This window comes from Cetorhinus maximus, chromosome 8 (genome assembly GCF_964194155.1).
Source record: "Cetorhinus maximus chromosome 8, sCetMax3.hap1.1, whole genome shotgun sequence".
Taxonomy (NCBI): domain Eukaryota; kingdom Metazoa; phylum Chordata; class Chondrichthyes; order Lamniformes; family Cetorhinidae; genus Cetorhinus; species Cetorhinus maximus.
In genome coordinates this window covers 42,364,523-42,386,980 of record NC_135886.1, presented here as the reverse complement: position 1 = coordinate 42,386,980, position 22,458 = coordinate 42,364,523, and the positions used below count along the sequence as shown (strand labels likewise).

The 22,458-nt window shown below is 43.7% G+C and overlaps 1 protein-coding gene across 4 annotated transcripts in view; it reads right to left on the bottom strand.

Moving 5' to 3' along the window:
- The window catches only part of LOC144683578 (T-complex protein 11-like protein 1), a 53,552-nt gene that overhangs the window by 8,601 nt on the left and 22,493 nt on the right, over positions 1–22,458 (bottom strand). For all 4 annotated transcript variants that reach the window (XR_013577292.1, XR_013577293.1, XR_013577294.1 and 1 more), the window contains exons 3-9: positions 18,560–18,680; positions 15,589–15,809; positions 13,642–13,778; positions 12,692–12,861; positions 10,245–10,426; positions 7,049–7,209; positions 3,903–4,152 (exon numbers count right to left, since the gene is read on the bottom strand). Coding sequence is in view for 1 of the 4 variants with exons in the window: in XM_078546729.1 (XP_078402855.1) it covers positions 3,923–4,152; positions 7,049–7,209; positions 10,245–10,426; positions 12,692–12,861; positions 13,642–13,778; positions 15,589–15,809; positions 18,560–18,680 (1,222 nt within the window). In the remaining 3 variants the exon portion in view is untranslated. The remainder of the gene's footprint in view (positions 1–3,902; positions 4,153–7,048; positions 7,210–10,244; positions 10,427–12,691; positions 12,862–13,641; positions 13,779–15,588; positions 15,810–18,559; positions 18,681–22,458) is intronic.

The following is a 22,458-nucleotide window of genomic DNA, read 5'->3' as shown; positions in this document are numbered from 1 at the left end:
CCACCAGTCAGCAACTGGATGGTGCTAACGCTTGCCTCTTAGTGGCTTCTGGCTGCAGAACTGGTGAGGAGGTTCTGCTTTAAAAACTCATGGAAGAAAAGAAGAGTATTTCAGTAGGAGCTTTTTGTTGAATCTTTAAAGGGGTCATCACAATTTAGGAGAGAAATTATCTGTCTGGTTCTGTAGCATTGTCATTTTGCCGTCAAGTGTTGTCACAAAAGAAATAACATTACATTGTTTGTTTAATAAAACACGGTCAGTATTTCAACCTCACATTGCATGAAATGTTTCTATGCTGATTGTAGAATTGATGTGTTATTTGTCAGAGAATGTATTTATAAATGTCAACATTTAAACAATAATTTTTTATATCCTTTTCAATCCTGTCACAATGCAAAATATGTCTAAATCTATAACTTCTCTTTTTGGATTTGGAAGTAGTTTCTTGAATTACAGCTGACTGTTATTTTCTTCAGGTTGGTGTGAAAGATTAAATTCAAAATGTTCATATTGTTGGACTTGATGCCACCTGCTGGTGCAATGTAAGTTTACAAAAAGCTTCAATCTGTTTGCATGACTCTATGTGGGCCGAGGAATCATCGTAAATGGGCAGAGACTCTTCAACTTCAGACTTTTAGTATTTGTTTAAAATGTTAAACATATCTCGCTGAACCGTGTAGTCATACAAACTCTTCCCACCCAATCACTGCATTACTCATTTATTATCCATCCTTCCCCACCACCCCCCGCCCAATGCTGTGAAATGGAAGGGAGTGGGTTTTCGGCTGTCGAACACTCCTGGCTTGGAGATGACTGTGCAAACCACTCAGCTTTCACTTTCCTAATCTGCTCACCCCGAGGGATATATTGCAATCTGTAAGGTGTTTCCACATTTCCTCATTGCTGTTTGGCAACATTGTTCACGCAGAATGACTTCTGTCTTTTGCGTGTTACAACAATCATTGAAGACTCCCAAAAGTAAACTGGTGTGAGACGTTTCCCAATCGTTTATGTAAATTTGTTTGCAAAAGAAAAAAAATGCATTTATATAGCATTATCGATGCCTCCGGCATGCCCCAAAGTGCTTGACAGCCAATTAAGTTTTTTTTTCAAACAAAATGTAGTCACTGTTGTAATGTTGGAAACACAAGAGCCAATTTGTGTACAGCAAGCTCCTATAAACAGCAATATGATAAAGACCAGATAAGCTGTTTTGGTGTTGGTTGAGCAATATAAACACTGGCCAGGAAACTGGGGCATAACCCACTGCTCTTCTTCAAAACAATGCCATGGGATACAAACACATGGAAAAAACTCAGCAAGTTAGGCAACATCTGTGTAGAGAAATAAACAGAGCAAATGTTAACTCTATTTCTCTCTCTACCCAGATGCTGCCTAAACTGCTGAGATTTTTCCAGCATTTTCTGTTTTCTTGTCAGGTTTCCAGCACATGCAGCGTTGTGCTTTTCGATTAATGCCGAGGGGATCTTTTACATCCACCTGAGAGGGCGGACAGGGCTTGGGATTAATGATTCTTCAGAAAGACGGCACCTCTGACAGTGCAGTACTCCCTCAGGACTGCACTAGAGTGTCAGCTCAGATTTTGTGTTGAGGTTCTTGCATTTATACACTGCTGTCTCCATCATTTGATGGGACCAAGGTTATTATAATATTGGACAAGCTCTGTTTACCACTAGATGGCATCTGATGAATATACTTACACAAAACATCAAACGTCTCCTCCAATAGAAAGATCAGTTGAAACAGATTATAATTTTAAAAAAGCCTTTAATGGGTTACTACAGCATTTCCCTCAGCATTATCCTATGCAGCGGGCCTGAAATTCCCCGGAAGGGCAATCAGCATTGGATTGCCACTCTGTGCCCAATTACTTAGACTAATCTTTCTTTGATCCTATCTCACCCAACCTTCCGACTCAGGCTGGGCGAGATCCAGGCAGTGCAGCGCGTCCCCAGGGCCCAGCATCGAAGTGCCAGAGAGTCGAAGTGAAGGAGATCATGCCCCCTTTTTCTACGGTACTAGCTGCCATAACCCAAGTAAGTTTAAAGGTCCAGTGGAATTTAAAGTTCCTGGATAGGCCAGGGAGAAGATAAGTGTCTAAGGTTGGTTGATAAGATTTGGGGGATTGGGGGTCGGAAGTCAGGAAGGTCGGAGGTCAGAGAGGGTTTGGGCCTTGAGGAGGGGTGTGTGGTGAGGGTCGGGCCTTGGGTCGGGTCTAGTCGGGCCGCCGGGGGTGGCGGGGAGGAATACTGCAGGGGAATAGTGGGTGACCCCTGGGTGGTCAGGGGTGTGGTGCCTGTTGGGGGTGGGGGTTGGAAGGGAGTGGGGGAGTCCCCTGGGGTGGTCAGGACATGGGGCTAGTCCCATGGGGGGAGGTATTTGAGAGGTGAGGGTGTGAAGGTAGTCTCATGGGGGGTCTGTATAATAGTAACCCAGAAGTTAGAAGTGGTTTCAATTCTTCTAACTTTTTCTGGGTAACTATTGGTGTAACCCAGTCAGAACCATCTGAAGTTTGTGAATTATATTGCATTTTCAGATGGTTCCCAGTGCAGGCCAATGGCCCAGGGAAAACTTGCACTTCCGAGCAGTTGCCATGCAAACTTTACCTGTGAACTTCCAAAGGGGATTCCCCAGTGCATCTTTGGGGTACTCCTCAATCCGAGCTGGGGAGATTGAGAGTTAAGGCCCAACATATTGAAGGGATCCAGGTTTTCCCCTTTGGGTGACTTTCTAATGGCAGGGCTGTCTGGAAGTCAATTATGTGGGTGAAAACTGAGCACATTCATCCATTCTGTTATTGAATGGACACAGAGGATCAACTGTTCAGTACAATGCCAGACTCCAGCTAGGACACCTATCTTGGTATTAATTTAGATCAGATGTAGAATGATGTTCAGAGATTGTTCACTAGCAGCAGAGTGTGGGGGAATGAGGGAAAGAGAAAGGTGAATGGAGTCCAGGCCAGGGCCTGTATTCCACAACTAAATAATCTTAGTACAGTAATCAGGATCACTGGGTCGGAACGCACTCTTAATAGAGAGTCATTTATTTGGGAGCATTTTACAAATTGGGGCAGAGTTATTTATACAAAGAAACAGACAGTTGTCTCCTCCTCTCTTATCCCAGTAAAACTAACATTTACTGGATGTGCTTTATTTATGAAGGTCAATTATAATAAAATTTGTTAATGTAGTAGCTTCATTCATACTGTGTCTGGGTGGAACCATTCTAATGTACTTTGAATGCCTTTGCTGAGGTCCATAAGGGGACAAGCTAAAGGCCCTTTGAGCCTGCTCTATCATTCAGAAAGATCAGGGATGACCTTTTACTTCAACTCTGCCTTCCTGTACTATCTCCTTCATTCTCTTAGTACTCAAAAATCTATTAATCTCTGTTTTGAATATACTGAACAATGGAGCATCCACAGTCCTCTGGAGCTGAGAAATCCATAGGTGAGAATGACAGTGTACTGCGGTCCTGCAAGGTGAAACCATGGCAAAGGTTCCTAAAGCCGATAAGCGCAATCAGCCCACGAGTAACATATATTCTCACACAATCTGAAGGGCATCCAAGTCATGCTGGGAATAGACTGCCTACTTACCCTCTTATCCATGAAAAATATATGGTACATGGAGATCCAACAATAGGGAGTAAAAACAGAAAAACAAGTCTGCTTTTCAATGAATATTAATAGTTGCCAATAGCTATTAAGGTACCAGAATATTGGATGTAATGGGAGTTATGTTTCTTGGATAAAACCACAAGCAATTTTTACTATCCTGAGCATTTTATGTAATTCTAGGTGCACCCTGGCTAAAAGGACAGGGTTAAGATGTTGCTTCTTCATTTCTAACATTTTTGGTCCTTACCCAATGACCTACCGTAGTTCCTGCTTTCAGACTCAGCGAGAGTCCATCCCGGCATCACTGTCCATGAAGAGCAGCTTCACCAGAATCCCTGAGTAATAGGGTCCAAACACCATCCTGTTGTGGTGCAGTATACGACTAAAAATGCAGCCAATCTCCTTGAGCTCTGCCTGAACTGGAGCAAGCCCCCCTGGGAGAGCAGGAAAGCAGTTCTGTGGACCCGGGAAGTTGAGAAAACCCTTCAGGTATGAGTGGATCCGCTCACCTACAGAAAGAGATCTTGGACAATGAAACCAGCTAAATAACAACGCATAGGAGTCCAGCAGAGTAGGGCCTAGCAAGGCATGGTCTAGCAGGCAGTGCAGAAGACGATTAAAGAAAAACTATGAATATTAAAAAGTATGAATTGTTCTCAGATAATATATGGAACACGTTTCAATATAAATACAGTGATTGCAAAATATATTTACCTTCAAGCAGGAATTTGGTGGGGTCTTGAACCCAGAGACTAAGATCTGGGAAATGGTGGAGATATAAATGTTTCATTTAAACTGCACAGATGTTTGGATCATGTTTGGTTGAATTATCCAGATGTTTGGATTGTTTTGCAATGAGCAAGATCTGTGGATAGTTACCTCTTGTGCCAAGATCAAGGGGGAAAAACGTATTGGTGAACATTCCCTACCCACAGCATATTCCTAATTAATGGTGTGAATGTTGACAATATTTCTCATAAGCCCTTGATTCTGTTTGTAGAAACTTATTGTAAGCTGTTGTTCCCTCTCTTCCATTTTCTGCTCTAGGCACTGACCTGTACTGGGGTCCAGCTCTGCAGATGTCAGTGTCTTTTGGCATTTTACCAATTTTATGTCTGATCAAAGACAATTGTGACAGGCTGGGAGGGCAGAGGGCAGAGGGCATCATAACTGATGGGTGGGAACTCTGACTGATTTCTCTCCTATACGGGCTTTATGCCCAATTTCCTGCTCGGCCTGAGGTCAACTCATTCAGCACAGTGTGCTTGTGACAGGTGTCAGGTAGAAAATACAATTGAGAACCAAGCAGAATGCTGGAAGTTCAGAGGAGAGGTGAAGAAGCTATTAAGAGAAGCAAAGACTGGCAGCCAACATAAAAGGGAAATCTCAAAGTCTTCTATAGGCACATAAATAGTAAAAAGGTGGTAAAAGAAGGAGTAGGACTGATTAGGGACCGAATGGGGGATTTACACATGGAGACAGGGGGCATTGCTGAGGTATTTGGATCTGTCTTTACCAAGGAAGCAGATGATACCCAGGCTAAGGTGACAGAAGAGGAAACTCTGTCACTAGAAGGATTCAAAACGGATAAGGAGGAGATATTAGATAAACTGTCGGTACTTAAAGTTGACAAGGCACTGGGACCAGATGAGAATATTGAAGGAAGTGACAGTGGAAATTTCAGGGGCACTGGCCATAATCTTTCAGTCTTCCCTAGATTTGGGGAGGTGGCGAAGGACTGGAGAATTGCAAACATTACGCCCTTGTTCAAAACAAGTTGTAATGATAAGCCCAGCAATTACAGACCAGTCAGTTTAACTTTGGTGGTGGGGAAGCTTCTAGAAACAATCAATTTGGGTTGGTTAGGAAGAGCCAGCATGGATTTCTTAAGGGAAAGTCGTGTTTAACTAACTTACTGGAGTTGTTTGAAGAGGTAACAGAGAGAGCTGATGAGGGTAATGCTATTGATGTGGTGTATATGGACTTTCAAAAGGCATTCAATACAGTGCTGCACACAGACTTGTGAGAAAAGTTATAGCTCATGGAATAAAAGGGACAGTATCAATGTGGATGCAAAACTGGCTGAGGAATAGGAAACAGCGAGTAATGGTTAATGGATATTTTTCACACTGGAGGGAGGTTTGTAGCGGAGTTCCCCAGGGGACGGTATTGGGACCCTTGCTTTTCCTGATATATATTAATGATCTAGGTCTTGGTGTGCAGGGGGCAAGTTCAAAGTTTGTGGATGATACAAAACTGTGAAACACTGTAAACAAGAGGAGGACAGTGTAGAACTTCAAAAGGACATAGACAAGTTGGTGGAGTGGGCAGATAGGTGGCAGATGAAGTTCAATGCAGAGAAGTGTGAGGTGATCCATTTTGGTAGGAAGAACATGGAGAGACAATAGAAAATAAGGGATACAACTCTAAAGGGGGTGCAGGAGCAGAGGGACCTGGGTGTATATGTGCATAAGTCATTCAAGGTGGCTGGACAGGTCGTGAGAGGAGTGAATGATGTATACAGTATCTTAGTCTTTATTAATAGGGGCATAGAGTACAAGAGCAAGGAGGTTATGCTGAACTTGTATTGGACATTAGTTAGACCTCAGTTGGAGTATTGTGTACAGTTCTGGGTGCCACACTTAAGGATGGATGTGAACGCATTAGAGAGAGATGAGAAACTTCAGTTATGAAGATAGATTGGAGAGGTTGGGACTGTTCTCCTTGGAGAGGAGAAGGCTAAGGGGGGATTTGATAGAGGTGTTCAAAATCATGAGGGGGTGGGAGAGAGCAGATAGGGAGAAACTGTTCCGCTTGTAAAAGGATCAAGAACGAGAGGGCACAGATTTAAAGTGATTTGCAAAAGAAGCAAATGCGATGTGAGAAAAAACTTTTTCACACAGCGAGTGGTTCGGGTCTGGAATGCACTGCCTGGAAGTGTGGTGGAAGTGTGAGGCATTCAAGAGAGCATTAGATGATTATTTAGGTAAAAACAATATGCAGGGTTATGGGGAAGAGGAAGGAGGATGGCACTGAGTCATAATGCTCATTCGGAGACACTGTGCAGACACGATGGGCTGAATGGCCTCCTTCTGCACCGGAACAATTCTGTGTGATTATGATTCTGAGAATCAAAATCCATCCTGGGATCATGCTGGTCAGTGTGCTTCAGTTCCACAATGGGCATTGCATTAACTAGGTGAGCCATTCTGGACATTATTAATGCTGATTATAAATGGAAATTTTGTTATAATTCACATCAGCTCTGAGTAAAGAACAACAACACATTTTTTTTTTAAGTAGCGATGACAAGACAGCTTAATATCATTCAAAAAATTGCCTCAGCTTCACTGATTGCACTCCAGGAGTACTTGGCTTACTTTGAAAATTGTACAGATGACTCACCTATCAGGTTACGAATGACATTGTCTCTCTGTGTAATGCTTCTGATTTGTCCTTTTAAAATGGCTTCTTGCTCGCTTGTCAGAGGAGTGTACCCATGTTCAGGAAGTGACTTGACCTCTCTAGATATCTGGTCGCTGACTGCAAGTAGAGATTCTTCTAACCTGAATATGGTGGAGATTAACAGGAGCAGCAAAACAAGAATCTTTTAATCTACTGTTTTCTGTTGATAATGATGGAGAGGGATCCTTTGGTTATATCACCTTATTCAGGATTCAAAATCAAAGCCTCAGCTGTTTGAGGCTGTAAAGATCAAAGCTTCAACTGGGCTTGTGATATAGAGAAAAAAACGGCAATGGCAGGAAACCTCCTCCCTTCAAACGCCCCTATCCTCCTGTTAGCGAACCAAACAGGCAAAAGGAACAGAGCCCAGATGGTCCCTTACACTGAACGGAACACGGAACATGGCAATAGGACTAGGAGGAGGGACTTAAAATAGGGGCAAGGAGGAAAACAAACAAAAGAAATCTGGTTTAAGTTAACATTTTCTAAAATATGTGTGAGAATACTCCCAACAAGAATCTCAGAATGAAGACAGCTTTCTCCTCATACATGTTTGTGGAAAGGTTCTAGGAATGAGTAAAAATCTGATGATGGGTCCAAGCTGTTGGCTTGCGGGCCCCTGCAGAGGTTTGGCATCGGGTTTAAGTAGTGTTAAGATATAAAAGATTCTGGGAGAAATAAAAATTACCCCCTAATTTCCAAAAACAAAACCTCCCAAACAGTGAAAATAACTCCTATTTTGAAACTATTGTGCACAAAACAGAAGAGAAATTAGTTTATATCGAAATGTGAAGCAGGGGTTGCTCTATATCCAAGAATCCATTTTACCAGCAGTGGCCATTTTGTTTTCCTCAGTTGTCAACACAGCCCACTCTGATGGAAGGTCATTGAGCTAAACCATTGGGCTGGATTTTACCAGCCCCATGGCAACGGGCTGACATCTTCCCTCCACCAGCAGCAGGAACCTCAGAGGCCCGGGCCTTTACCGGGCAGTCAATTCAGGCAATTAAGGGCACAAGTAAGGGCCATCTCCCGCCCCTGCTGGTATTCTATTGCCATCGGGTGGGGCCGTTGCCACATGGAGAGACAGCCAGGTAAACTCTGACAGTCTCCTAGCAAGTTCACTGGCGTCCTTCTTTATGGTTGTTCCATGGCCCACGGAGGGGACCCCCCAACAGTAATAGCTGCCTCCATGGCTGTGGCTCCGCCACTGGCTTGCTGAAAAGAATGTACTTCATCTTTGAGGGCATCTTGTCATAGAGGTACCCTCTCCTTTATGCTGCAGTCTCAGCAGTGGCCACTTCTAGTGGTGGCAATGCTGAGGCTGTTAGCCCTCTGATTGGGTCAGTAGCTCTGGGAGTAGACTGCTGCCCCTAATTGCACAGCAGTCCCGGCGGGTGGGTGGCCTCTTAATTAGCCACCGTCAGTAAAATTCCTCCCTAGGGTTCCACATCCCGCTGGCACCGGGTCAACTCCCACTTCAGGCCCTGGTGGTAGGACTTGTTCCCTGCTCGAAGAATTCAGCCCATTAACTCTGTTTCCCTCTACACATATGTTGCCTGGGCTTTTGAGGTTGTTTCCAGTATTTTATGTTCTAAATACCGTCCACTTCTTTTACACTTAGCTGGATGATTGGTTTATTGGTTCGAGCTGATTGGAGGTGTGTTTCGCAACTGGGACCAACTCCCAAGCAATCCAGAAAAAGAGAAGAGAATCATAACTCGAATTAACAGCTGTAGATACTTCCACTTAATACCTCATCAGAGGTAAGCACCAAGGGGCCTAGATGTGCCACGTAAGTTGTGGGTCAGAAAGCATTGGTAAGGTTAAGTTCTGTAATGTTTCTTGATTTATATGAGACTTCTGTATTCTCTTACATAGATTATGACAGGTTTAGATAAGGTAGACAAATTAGCTGATGGTACGAGGACTAGGAGAGACAGATTTAAGGTTTTGGACTAGAGATGCAGGGGAGATGTGAGATCTTTTTTACACAGCGAGTGCTAATAACCTGAAACTCACTGCTTACTGGTATGGTGGAAGCTGAGATAATGAATAATGTCAAGCTCTCGAGGGAAATACAGGGCCATGGGGATACAGCAGGGGAAGGGGAATGATTGGATTACTCAATGGAGAGCCAGTATGGGTTGAATGGTCTCCTTCTGTGCCTTAATGGCTCTATATATCCTTATGTCTGTCAAAGTTTTTGACCAGCATTTCAGTCTTTTGATGACCTACTTTGCTTATTGCACCTAAAACACATCTAAATTCATGAACAATCATGTATCCTTGTTATATATATGCAAGTCCCATGCCCACATATGTTGGGCAAACAATTATAAGGTAAGTGACATTCCAAAGGTTCGATAAAATGACTGGTTCCGAGCCTATTACAGTCAACCTTCAGTTATACTTTTTAGCTTTACACTCCAAAATGCCTCTGATAGCCCTGAAAGTGAATGAACCTGGGAAGGTTTTCTTAGTTTAAAAGCTTAAAATGAGGCCTTTCCCATGGTTAACCATCTGCATTTGATAAATGAAGTAGGGCCATTACAACCAGGTTAATTTGCTAGCAAAGCAGACACGGTGGGATCATTAACATACAAAGCCTGAACTGAGAAGGTGAGCCAGGATATCGAGGCCCATGGCTGGTGAAAGTCAGAGAGAACACGGAGCTCCGTGGCTGGAGAAGGCAAGACTAAATAGCCCAAGCTTGGAAGGATTTCTTTACATAGAGGATGATTGAAAGCTGCAACGTGTTGCTTGATGGTGTGTTAGAGGCCAGGACTGCACATTTAAAAGACACTTCAATGCTGAAAAGTGAAGGCTGTAGAATTAGTGTTTTGGAATGATGGAATCAAATAGGACGAAAGAGCCTCCTACTTCCAAATCTACCATTTTATCATAACACAAGGTGAGACTGAAACTAGAGATGATGTGCATTAGGTTGTCAGCCTTCCACAGTCATTGTGAAATAGCGGACCACACAGATGTCTGTCTATACTCTCACAGCTGAAAGTTGTTTTGCACCTTGCAACATTTTCACTTGCATACACTGAAGGGATAGAGTTGTAATTATCGCATATTCTGTCTCTGCTGTCACTTCCTGGAGACACAAGTGGTCAGATTAACTTACTTGTGGTTCAGCCCATCCAACAAGGCACAAGTGACCTGCTTTACTTTATCTACAAACCCAGGCAAACCACAAATGGCTGATCCTACTGTATTACTGGTTACCAATAGGATGGAGGCCACCAGGGTCAGCTGATCGACTCTCTGTTGCAGTTCCTGTAGACGTGATCTGTCCATCAGCACAGTCTGTGTGGGGAGGAAAAAAATGTGTTGGTTCATGTTGTTTGTCAACGGGAAGACTATAACTTCCAATAAATCACTGCTGTACAGTGGAATTGAGGGATCGCCTGAGCAGTGTTAGCTCATTTAAAAAGTGTTAAGTCAGTTAAGGCTGTTTTCATTCCGTGTCAGTGATGATTAACTAGAACCAGCCAGCACCACTGTTGCATGTGTTAGAAAAGGACCAGGCAGACTATGGGCTATGGGGACATGAGTAGGGAGGGAAACCAATAACTGATTGTCATTGAATGATCTTTGCTGGACAACATACGGTGTGCATGTTGAGACTGGTATTTGCTGTGACCTGTGAATAGCTTACTAACACCCACAGCATAGACTCACACCCGAAGGACCACGTGGTCACGATATCGAAAGGTCTGCCGGCACCCAGGAACTGTGTCCCGGACCTTCAGGAAAAGAAGGGAGATAAGAGCAACGCAAAGAAAAACCTGGCCTGATAAAAGTGTTCATCCCTCCGAAAGTAACCTTGGTGACAAGTGAAGGTTTTGCCATCTTTAGGGAAGAATGCAATTCGGCATCTCCAAACCCAGAGCAGTGCTTGATTGTGCTGAGTTTTATTTTCAGAACTACTTTTCTGTCAGAGACAGTGAAGATGATGAAGTTCCCGAATTGCAGGTGACTTCAATTATATTTTGGAGGCTGTTTTCCTGAGCGGTTTCATTTCTCCATTTTAATTGCTTTCTTCCCATCTCAGTGCTTTGCCCCTCCCCCATCACAATCTGCAAAGAATTTCATTTTGATACTCTGTTTACGTAGGAAGGGAACTCATTCTGATAAAACTGGTGGGAGCGGGGAGACGAGGAGCCAACAATGTTAATTTTCTTTTCTGTGGGTGCAGGCAGGTGTGATGTTGGCTCCAGAAATGATGGACAGTTTCAGGTGCAGACAGTACCATTCATTTACTCTTAATAAATGACTTGAAGCACCCTATCATCAAAATAAACCTGAACTTTAATGACTATTTTGAATTTAAATTGTTGGAGGAATGATCTGCATGAGGCAGACAGCCTCCCAGCTTCTTGACAAGGGATCAGGAAACCCATTCGCTGTTGTTGTTCTTGGAGTGAGTCTCACCATCAGTGCTGCCAACTGCCAATTGCAAAAGTCAACTGCTAAATAGATTCTATTTTATTTCTTTCAACTTGTTTATTTTTCTGATGTCCGATGGCCTTTCGGGGTTAATTATGCAGAAGGTATTATGGAACCTGACACTATCTCCAGAGATGGCCTTGCACTTTCCAAAGCCCTATGGGGCAAAAGGTCATGAGGCCCACCTCACAGTTGATCAGCAAATATGGGCCTTATATACAATTGCCAAGGATTGTTCTATTTTGTTCAGGGGACTAGGCTGAGTCTGACTCTAGGCCTCGTCCCCCGGTCTCTCCCTAAAGCCACATGAAATGCTCCCACCTGTCAATAGGAATTATGTACAAGACCACACCAGAACAATGCCAGAGCGTGACTGAGTAGAGGCAGGTGGGAGAAGGAGAGAGCTCAGTTCCATCACTATCATGACAAACTGGCTCCACACATGCGTACCAATTGGACTGAGAGTGTCCTACAAAGGCTGTGTATGTCCTTGCCTTCTCATTGCATGTGTTTTTTTCCATATTGTTGCACTGCTGAAGTTAACATGTGCGTTCATACAATAATGTGGAGCTGTTAGGTCATGTCAACTTCATGTGTCCTGGGTCAAAGAGATTGTAAGTGAAAGGCACAAGAAGACCTGCACAGGTGTAGTTGAGGAGCAGAGAGTATGTTATCAAATTGGCAGCATAGGCCTAAGGCTGGCCTTAACTTAAAGTAACACAATCACTCAACAACATGATTGTCTATTGATACTAATTCAGTCCCTACGTACCGTATGATGCTATATACCCATGCACTTTATAAATTCATCAAATCCACCAGTGGGATTATCAACCCTAGGCTGATTAATTAGAAGTTATAGGACTAATTTAATTGATTCTGGCACACTTACAGCATCTTAAACGAGGAAATGGAGAGGTGGTGTATAAGGTACTTCAGCTAAGTCCATGAAGTTTGTCCTGTCAGTTTATGGTTGTTCACCTTTATTGAAAGTACTGTCCACTTGCAGCACAGAGCAGGCTATCCGCATACCCCAGCCTGGCAACAACAATAAGTAAAGGGCACAGCACTCCTTAACATGTTTGAATGGCATTTTCCGCACACTGGTGGCTTGGAGCTTACCTCTGGATAAGTATCGGTGACCTGGTTCCATTTCAGCAAGTTCATGAAGCCTTGATTCAACACCATTATCGGGCTCACCACTGCTGGACAGTTGCCATGAGATGATGAGACTGAATTGACAGTTTCTTCTGTTGCTGCCTTCAGCCATGCAGTCGTGTGCTCCAAAGCATCTGAGAAGTGGGGAAAGGAGGAAGGTAACAATGGCATGATAGGAAACTACTGTAACACAGGCTCAATTACCTGTTGCCTTTACCAACTGAGCCATATAGACCCAAAAGGTCCATGGTTTGATTCCTGACCTGTGAAGAGATCTACAAACAATTTTAGATCTTGTGGGGGAAAGAAATATAACAATGCAATGTTGGTCAGGATACAATATCTTTTTTTTAGGTGGCATGTGGGGGGGGATATTGAAATTGAACTGAGGATCTGATTCCGAAAAATGATTTTAATCCAGGGGGTCGAGAACAATTTAAGCTCATATGCATCAAACGTTAAGGCCTAGTTTACAGTGTGAAGCCTCAGCTCACACCAGACCTTCACCACTACTTCCCTTGATGCCTTTCATCTGATTTATTTTAGTATGTAAGGCTGTAGGTAGAGTTTAGCAAATTTAAAAGTTGGATTTACTCTGTCTCTTAAATATCCACAAAATAATTGTATTTAACTCTCCTTTGGAGGAGGGAGGAATCACTCTGACAACAATATGTGCAGCAACATTGCAACTGCATCCGGAAATAAGGCATTAACAATTTAGCAACCAGAGCAATTCGTTCCCCACTCCCCACCCCCTCGTCTCCACATTCTCCCTTCATTTTGAGCACACAACTCCTGCTTCCCAGTTCTCAGGCAATTCTTTGCATGAACTCTCTTTAGTCCCTGCAGCTTATCTTCTCAATAGCTCAGTGCCAAGACAGGCTGAGCAATGAGCCTTTCAATGAGTTGCTTACTGGGCTGTTTGTTGAGGAACTCCTGGAACTTGCTGCGTTCGTATTGGATGGATTCTTGTTGTAGATGAGGCTTCAAGGTTTTCATGGTGAAGTTTGCCATGTCGATCTTCATCTGGTCAAGCACACGGAAGATTTCCCTAAGTGATGATAAAGTCAGACCGATTAGAGATTTCATTCCTCTCTTGGCAATATAGGCTGTTTCACTCTGATATGCTTAGTGTACACCTAAGCAGAGTTACTAACTGCAGAGAAAGCAAATAAATTGTGAGACGTTTCACTAGGTGATCTCTTGAACGTATTTAAAAACGAATGAACATAAGAGGCCACAGATGATTTGTTATGAAGTTTTACTGTCAAAGTTTAACATCCTTTAACAGTGTAAAATTACAAGGTTCTGACCTAATCAATTAATTTAGATGGCTTATACTGATAACACTGCAGCCTAGGGTTGATAATCCCATTGGTGGATTTGATGAATTTATAAAGTGCGTGGGTATATAGCGAATGGATAATAATCATCATCGGAAGAGCTGATCCAGAAGGGATTGTAACTGGAAATGTGGTAGAACTAGAGGATGCAGCTTGTGTTTGAAGGGACAGCCCCGATATTTACTGGGCTGGGTTTTGGGAGCAGAGGGAGGGGAGTTTTGATTGGAAGTCCAGGTTTTTCCACCACTGTGAAGTTTTTTGGGGTAAGCTTTGAGACTTAAAATTTTAACTTCCTATTCGATCCAAACCCACTTGCTTTTTGGGGTTAAAGTTGCCCCATTATTGCAGTGAGCGAGTGGCCAAACTATGGAACAGGATAACTAGGGAGATGGTGGAAGAAGATGGTATTGATTCATTCAAATACAAATGAGATTTCTTTCAAAATTACTATTTTTGGATACAGTAAATGAGTAAGTTGAGGCAGGGCATATGGTAATTGTAGCATATTCGGGAGGAAAAGGCAACTTTGGATCTATGGTTCCCAAAGCTTACTGCCACTGGAGATTTCCTCACCTCATGGCTGGGTCTGTTATGAACTAATTGATAGAGATTAATTGCTAAGGAGTCATCAACAATTCCATTACTGTTTTATCATGCAACGGCCAGGAACTGATGGTCTGAATGACCTGTTTCCATTCCCTAAATTCTTTCTAATGGATGGATCTTGATCTTCTTTTGTATAGCAATTACTATATTCCTAATGAAATTGTTTCCTTGGTATGTGGGAAACTTCTAGAATTGATTATTATAAATTGGTTGAACATTTATGGAGATATAAACAATCTGGCAAAAGCAAGCATAGATTTACAAAGGGAAATCACACCTGACTTAGTATAAGGATCCAGAACATAAAGGGTTAACGTGGAGCTGAGTACAGTACTGCCCACGCAGTGATGTAACACATGACTCATACCTAGAGGTCAGTATAGTTGTTGGACAGAGCCATGTGTAGAAGCAAGCATGGAGACAGCCCCTAGCTTGGACCTTCGTATATAGTTTCTAGTAGTTAATAAATACTTACTGTTGAACTACCTAAGACTATGAATACCTTAATAAGATCTACTGAACTTTGCCCAACACCTTGCAAGATGACTAAAATAGCAGAATTTTGTGATAAAGTAACTAAAGGTGAATATGTGAGGGAAGTTTGCACGCAGTTTATTTGGATTTTATGTGAATAGTTGCAAGAGTATTGCTCGATCTGACTCCCTTGGACAACAACAACTTTCATTTAAATAGCACCTTTAATGTAGCAAAGCACCTCACGGCACTCCGCAGGAGTGTTAACAAACAAAACCTGACACTGAACCACATAAGGAGATACCAGGACAGGGTCAAAGAGGTACACTTTGAGGATTGTCTTTGAGGAGGCAGAGGCGCTTAGGAAGGAAAGTCATAAGAAGAAATTTAGAGTTTACAACATCACATCCTCACACATCCTCCCCGCACCAAACATACCTGAAGAGTGATACAGTCTCTGTGAGGCCTTTCAGCTTCTTAATCTCTGCATCCCTGACTGGCGCACACAGATCTGCCATCATGCCTATGATGAAGCTGGACAATTGCTGGATATCCAGTGCATTATGCTGAGCTTGCTGCTTAATCAACTCCATGTCCAGCACTTCACCGATCTGGGTTCGTAAACGGGTGTGACCAGGAAGCAGGAGAGCCAATAGTGACTAAAGAGAAGAAAACCAGCAATAAGTAAGATTCAGTTCAGATCAGCAGCTCTACTCCTCTCTGACACATCTCCTCTTTTGTTAAATTCCCAAGATATAGATTCATGGATCCAACTGTGAAGATTATGTACCTTGTAACACCTTAACCTGGCAATGATTGTGTGATAGTCTGGTCTCCTGCTTGGACGGTTTATACATTTCAGGTTTGATATTATGCGTTCATCAAGAATCAACTGTGTTGTGTGTTTTAAAAGAAGTGCCAGTTTTATATTATTGATAAACCTGTGAAGGCAAAGGTCCACAGCGCAGGACAGCTTCCCAATTAAAAACAATAAGAGAGAAATGAGCATAAAATGAAACTATCATGAATAGGTGAAACATTCTTGGGTTGCAAGACATTGGGCTGAATTTCACGGGGGCGTGGGGTGCGTAGTGCTCGCCCCTCCATTCCAAGAGTCAGCCAGCAGCTGATGGAGCTAAAAAACAAGCCAGCCCGGGAGTGATAATGCACAGCCAGCAGGTTAAACAGGCTGGGAGTGGGACTTCTGGCTCTCAGTTGGAGGAAGTCCTGCCCTCGAGATCTGCCAGACAATCTGATTGGCCGGCAGCTCAAGGAGTCCCAGCAGTGTCAGGACTGAGTAGTGGGCGCTGCTGGGACTGCAAGCAGGCCCACAAAAAACATGGATGCATCACAGAACCAGTGGAGTCCCAGGCTTTTAAGGCAGGGAAGGGATTGTGCAGGCTAGAGGGGGTGGGTTCTGGAGGCCAGGTGGGCAGGAACAAGGGCTGAGGAGGTTACATCTGGGGGGGGGATTGCTGCCAATGCACAAAGGGCACCCCGCCAATGCACAAAGGGCACCCCCCAAATGCCATACCCCGCTTCCTTGCCGCCTTTCTTCCAGCCTTTCCAAAATTTTTTTCAAAAGTGGGCTCCCCACTCCCACTCGCCTGTGCACGTCAACCGTTTTAGGACGTTGGCAGTGTGAAATATGGGTCAATGAGCTTGGTAACAAGCTCAATTGCCTGTTAATTATTTTTGCAAAAATGGTGGGCGGGGCACCAATTTTGCCACCTGCCCACCAACTGTATTATGGGGACTGGGACTGGGTCAGGGATGGATGGGAAGGTGGTGAGCTTTCCACCCCTCGTATTTTCTGTGACCCCCCCCCTCAGCCTGCTGAAAGCATGACCGGCGGGGGTGAGGTGGGACTGTAAAATCCGGCCTCTTGTAGATTGTAGAAAGGAGATAATACTGCAGGAGTTAAGGATTGGTCCAGTTTTGAGGTTCTGGAAAAGAATAATTTTGAGTTGGAGATGAGGTTTTTATTGCTGTTCTGAAGAAGGGTTGGACAATCCGCCCTGAATCGGAGACCTTTGATTTTGCCTCTGGTCCCCTCTAGCCACTGGCTGGCTTATCTCATTTGCATGTGACCCAATGTATGGTATAGGTAATTGCACATTGAAGGCATCAAGACAGATTTGAAAGAACTGGACCAAGACAGCCAGGAAAATGGGAGATTATCTACTGGGGGCTCGTCCTGTACGAGGTACAAGAGAGAGCAAAAATCCTAACAGGTGAAATGCAGGTTTGAACGTTTTACTTGCATTTCTGCTGCTCCTTTTATCTTTATGACTGGTGAGAACAATTCAATATGGGCGCATTAAATGTTCCTATGTGAGCTGTGCCAATCAGGATATATATCCTTTGTATATTCTTTATAATTCAACAGCTGAAAAGGAGATTTTAAATCTGCTCTGATAACCTTATTCATTGTAAGTTTCTTTTCAATTCTGTTTGATTGCTACCAGATTTATGCTGAATGATTTGGGGGCTATCATAGAGGATTATCTATTCCAGCCATCTCTGGCTACAATATTCAAGGGAACACTGAAATTAGTTTGAGGCTCTGTTTAGTGGGTTCTGAATACTTGTTAAGACCAGAGAAAATGCCATGTAGTTGCTTTGGTAGAAAATACTTTTGGCAGTGTTAGAAAATTCCATTTGCAAACTAGGCTGGTCCTAGTTTTCAAATTGGTCATGGCTGATATATAGATTTTCCAGCTTTTAATTGAAGTTCCTGAAGTTATCCCTCTGCCTGTCTGTCTCTCTCTCTCTTTCTTTCTCCTTTCCTACACTAGAATCTCCGTGTAGTCCTTTACCAGGATAACTTTCTCAGGGCTCATCATAGGCCTTGTGGGTTGGTGGGGGAGGGCTGTCCCCCAGCCCTGCTGTAAGGTACAAGATTGGCTGAACTGCCAGAGAAACAGCCCAAAGAGCTGGAAGCTCAGTTGTCGCCACTTCTCCAGTGTTTCCCCCAAACCCCTATGGCAGGAGATCAGCACAACCTCAGCTGAAATTCAGGGCCAGAGTTTCTGCAGAGTGAAGAGTCAATTTCGTGCTTTCTGAAGTATTCCTACGTGCCAGGATGTGAGCAGCTTCTCAAAAACTTTCTCACCCAAGTGCAAGGGTAAATACGGATTTGGCAGTTTTACCGCTAATGTCGCCAATTTGGCACAACTGAGAAGGATTTATAAAGTCACTCTATAGTACAAACTGATTCATTGAACAGATGAACAGCGAATGTGAATGACACTGTAACGCTGTAAACAGATGCCTTGAAGTTTCAGTGTTAAATTCCAACCTGTCTTTCCCAAGGAAAAGAATTGAAATCTGGGCCAATTAACTTAGCACCAGCTAAATTTGGTCCACTCCAGCCTGAACTGGATTTCAGTCCATCTCCAGCCCTTACCTCTTTAACTTCCTGCAGCAGCTTTATGGCCTGGGCATATTGTGGTGGTGTCTCATTTAACTGGGCCTGCAGACTATCCCAGAAAGCTTTGTGCACAATCTCCTTCACTCTTCTTTCCAAACTGTGAAAAAAATGCATCGGTGTTTAATGGAGAATTTCCCTGTGACCACATCTCTTAAGAAAGAGATGCCAAAGGAGTTGCCATATCATAGAATCACTGCAGCACAGAAGGAAGCTGCTGCAGTCCATGTGGCGTAGGTACACCCACAGTGCTGTTAGGGAGGACGTTCCAGGATTTTGACCCAGAGACGATGAAAGAACAGTGATATTTTTCCAAGTCAGATTGGTGAGTGACTTGGAGGGGAACGTGTGGTGGCAATACTCCCATGCGTCTGCTACCTTTGGCCTTCTGAGTGGTGAAGTCATGGGTTTGGAAGGTGCTGTCGATGAAGCCTTGGCAAGTTGTTGCAATGCATCTTATAGATGGTACACTGGCAGCCAGGGTGAGCAGTGCAGGAGGGAGTGAGTGTTTAAGGTGGTGGATGTGGTACCAATCAAGCGGGCTACTTTGTCCTGGATAGTGTTGAGCTTATTGAGTGTTATTGGAGCCGCACTCATCCAGGCAAGTGGAGAAAATTCTATCACTCTCCTGACTTGTTCCCAGTAGATGGTGGACAGGTCTTGGGGAGTCAGAGGATGAGTTACTCACTGCAGAATTCCTAGGCCAGGATTTTAGGTTAGCCTGACATCTGTCATAGGGAAACTGCTAGAATCCATTATTAAGGAGGCTATAGCAGGCTACTTAGAAAATCATAGTTTGATCAGTCAGAGTCAACATGAGTTTGTGAAATGGAAATTGCGCTTAACTAATTTATTAGAATTTTTTGAGGAAGTAACATGCAAGGTGGTTAAAGGGGAACCTGTAGATGTGGTGTACTTGGATTTCCAGAAGGCAATTTGATAAGTTGCCACATCAAAATTTACTACAGAAGATAACATTACATGGTTTAGGGGGTAACATTAGCAAGGATAAAGGATTGCATAGCTCACAGGAAGTGCAGAGTAGGGATAAATGGGTATTTTTCGGGTTAGCAAACTATAACAAGTGGAGTGTCACAGGGGTCAGGGTTGGATCCTCAGCTATTTACAATCTATATCAATGATTTGGATGAAGGAACCAAATGTATGGTAGCTAAATTTGCTGATGACACCAAGATAGATAGGAAAGTAAGTTGTCAACAGGAAGGAGAGAGTCTGCAAAGAGATATAGCCACGTTAACTGAGTGGGCAAAAGTTTAGCAGATGGAGTATAACATGGGAAAATGTAAACTTGTCCACTTTGACAGGAAGAATAGAAAAGCAGTATACTACTTAAACGGGGAGAGATTGCATAACTTGGTGATATAGAGTGATCTGGGTGTCCTGGTACATGAATCACAAAACATTAATATGCAGGTACAGCAAGTGATTAGGAAGGCTAAAGGAATATTGGCATTTATTGCAAGGGGAATAGAATATAGAAGTAGGGAAGTTTTACTGCAGCTGCATAAGGCACTGGTGAGACCACACCTGGAATACTGTGTACAGTTTTGGTCTCCTTATTTGAAAAAAAGGTATAATTGCATTAGAAGCAGTTCAGAGGTAAATAGCACTAATTCCTTAGTTGAAGGGCTTATCTTATGAAAAGAGTTTGAACATCTTGGGCCATTACCCATTGGAGTTAAGAAGAATGAGATGTGATCTTATTGAAACATATAAGATCCTGAAGGGACTGGATAGGGTAGATACCAGGAGGATGTTTCGACTTGTGAGAACCAGGGGACACATTCTAAGAATAAGAGGTCTACCATTTAAGATGGAGATGAGGAGATTTTTTTTCTCTCAGAGGACCATTAGTCTGTGGAATTCTCTTTCCCAGAAAGCAGTGGATGCTGGACCATTGAATTTGTTCAAGGTAGAGTTAGACAGATTTTTGATAGATAAGGGAGTCAAGGGTCATTGGGGCAGATGGGAAAGTGGAGTTGAGACACATCCAGATCAGCTATCACCTTATTGCATGGTGAAGCAAGCTCGAAGGGCTGAATGGCCTACTTCTGCTCCTAAGTCCTATGATCCTTTGTTTACGGGGCAGCCGTGGCCCCGCCTACCAGAAGGAAGTCAGGGGCAACCCCACCTCAGCCAGTCATGGAAGCCCCGACTGCATTGTACATTCCTTAGGCATTTAATTGCCTGCAGTCGAGGATTCTTCCCCTTTAAGAGAGGATGACCCACCCTCAAAAGCTCTGGCCAGTGGAAGGCCAGCCACATGGAGGAGATTTTAGAATTAAGGTGAGTTTGTGGGGTTCACCAGGGCCAATCAGACAGACCCCAGTGAGGAGGGTGGGGAGATTAATCGTGAGGATGGAGGGGGAGGATCTTTCAGCAGGGCTGGCACTTGCCGCTGGGGGGTCCTCTGTGGGTCACATGGTGCCCCTCCTCCACCCGATTTTACCTGGCCAGTTGCCCCACATGGCAAACTGCCCACCCAAAATACCACCCATTGGTATTAGCCACTAAAGGGCAGGTAGGCCATCTGCCACCTAACCCATCACGTATAAAATACAGTGTTTGAAGATGGCGGGGAAAGTTAAGAAGGCTGTTTAAAAAAAACTTAGGGGATCCTTGGCTGAGATCACTTTTACCTATATTTTTACCTCATCCCTCGAAGCCTGGGCTTCCTCTGGGCTTTGGCTGCTCTGCCCTGAGTTTATTCAGGTCTGCATTCCTTATCTCTCTAATTATAAAAGAGCAGTGGTTCTAGTAGCTTCCCTTGGAAGGGACCACTGCACATTTCCCTCCAGTCTGAAAACAGCCATTCATCACCACTCTCTGCTTTCTGCTGATTCGCCAATTTTCCATCCACATTGCTACAGTCCCTTTATTTCTGTCTGCTCTACGTTTAATCACTTCAAAGCTCAGTTCCTAACTTATTCCCCTTTGCCCATTTCATCCTTTTTATTTTATTCATTCATTTTGTCACAGCCTTTTTCATTTCCATTTTTTAAACACTCTTCCTGGACCCTCACCACAATCATCGACCTCCAAGTTGCATGGGAGATCCAATCCATTAAACTCCATTGGTAACACCACATCACCTCCCACTAAATGATGAAGCCACTAATACGGTCAGAGTGCCGCTCTCCCTGCTCACATGAAGAAGCTGATTGCACCAGGTAAAATGAGGTCAATCTACTTGCATGTTTCCGTGGCAAACAAGACTCGCGTTACCGGAAGTGTCTGGGTGTCAGCAGGCAGGAAAGTGGTGCTGGCTGCCCAGTATCATGGGGAACTTTCCTGGTGTGGTGGTAGAGGCACCGGGCACATGGCAGGGAGGCAAAGGGCACAACGCAAAGGGGACAGGAGAGCTGGGGGTATTGGAAACAAAGTGCAAAGGGTACCTCAGTTGTTATTTTGATGGAATAGAAGCCACCCTTTCAACTTCTGTTGCGTTTCGACATTGGTTGGCTTAAGCATTGTTTAGGCATTCCAGCTGCTTTATGGGGGTGATATGTTTAGTCAGGAGCCTAATGAACCTATGCATACGCTCCTTGCCCTGCTTGTGCTTGCAACCTGCATTGGGACACACCGAATTTTCAGCTTGAGGACCATTTTGCAAGGATTCTCAGTCAGCTGTATAACATCACACGTATTATACCGTTCCTATTGTTATAAGCTAACATACCCTCTGATCTACTGTGAGCATTGTGATGAGAGATTTACTAGAATCTATCACATTTTAACAACTTTGTATATGCGCAGCTTCCGATGTCGCATGCTGTCCAATGCAAATTTTTGTGACATGCTGGGCAAAAAAAGTTATATAGAGAAAAGGCTACCATTGTACAGGGAAACTCTAAGGC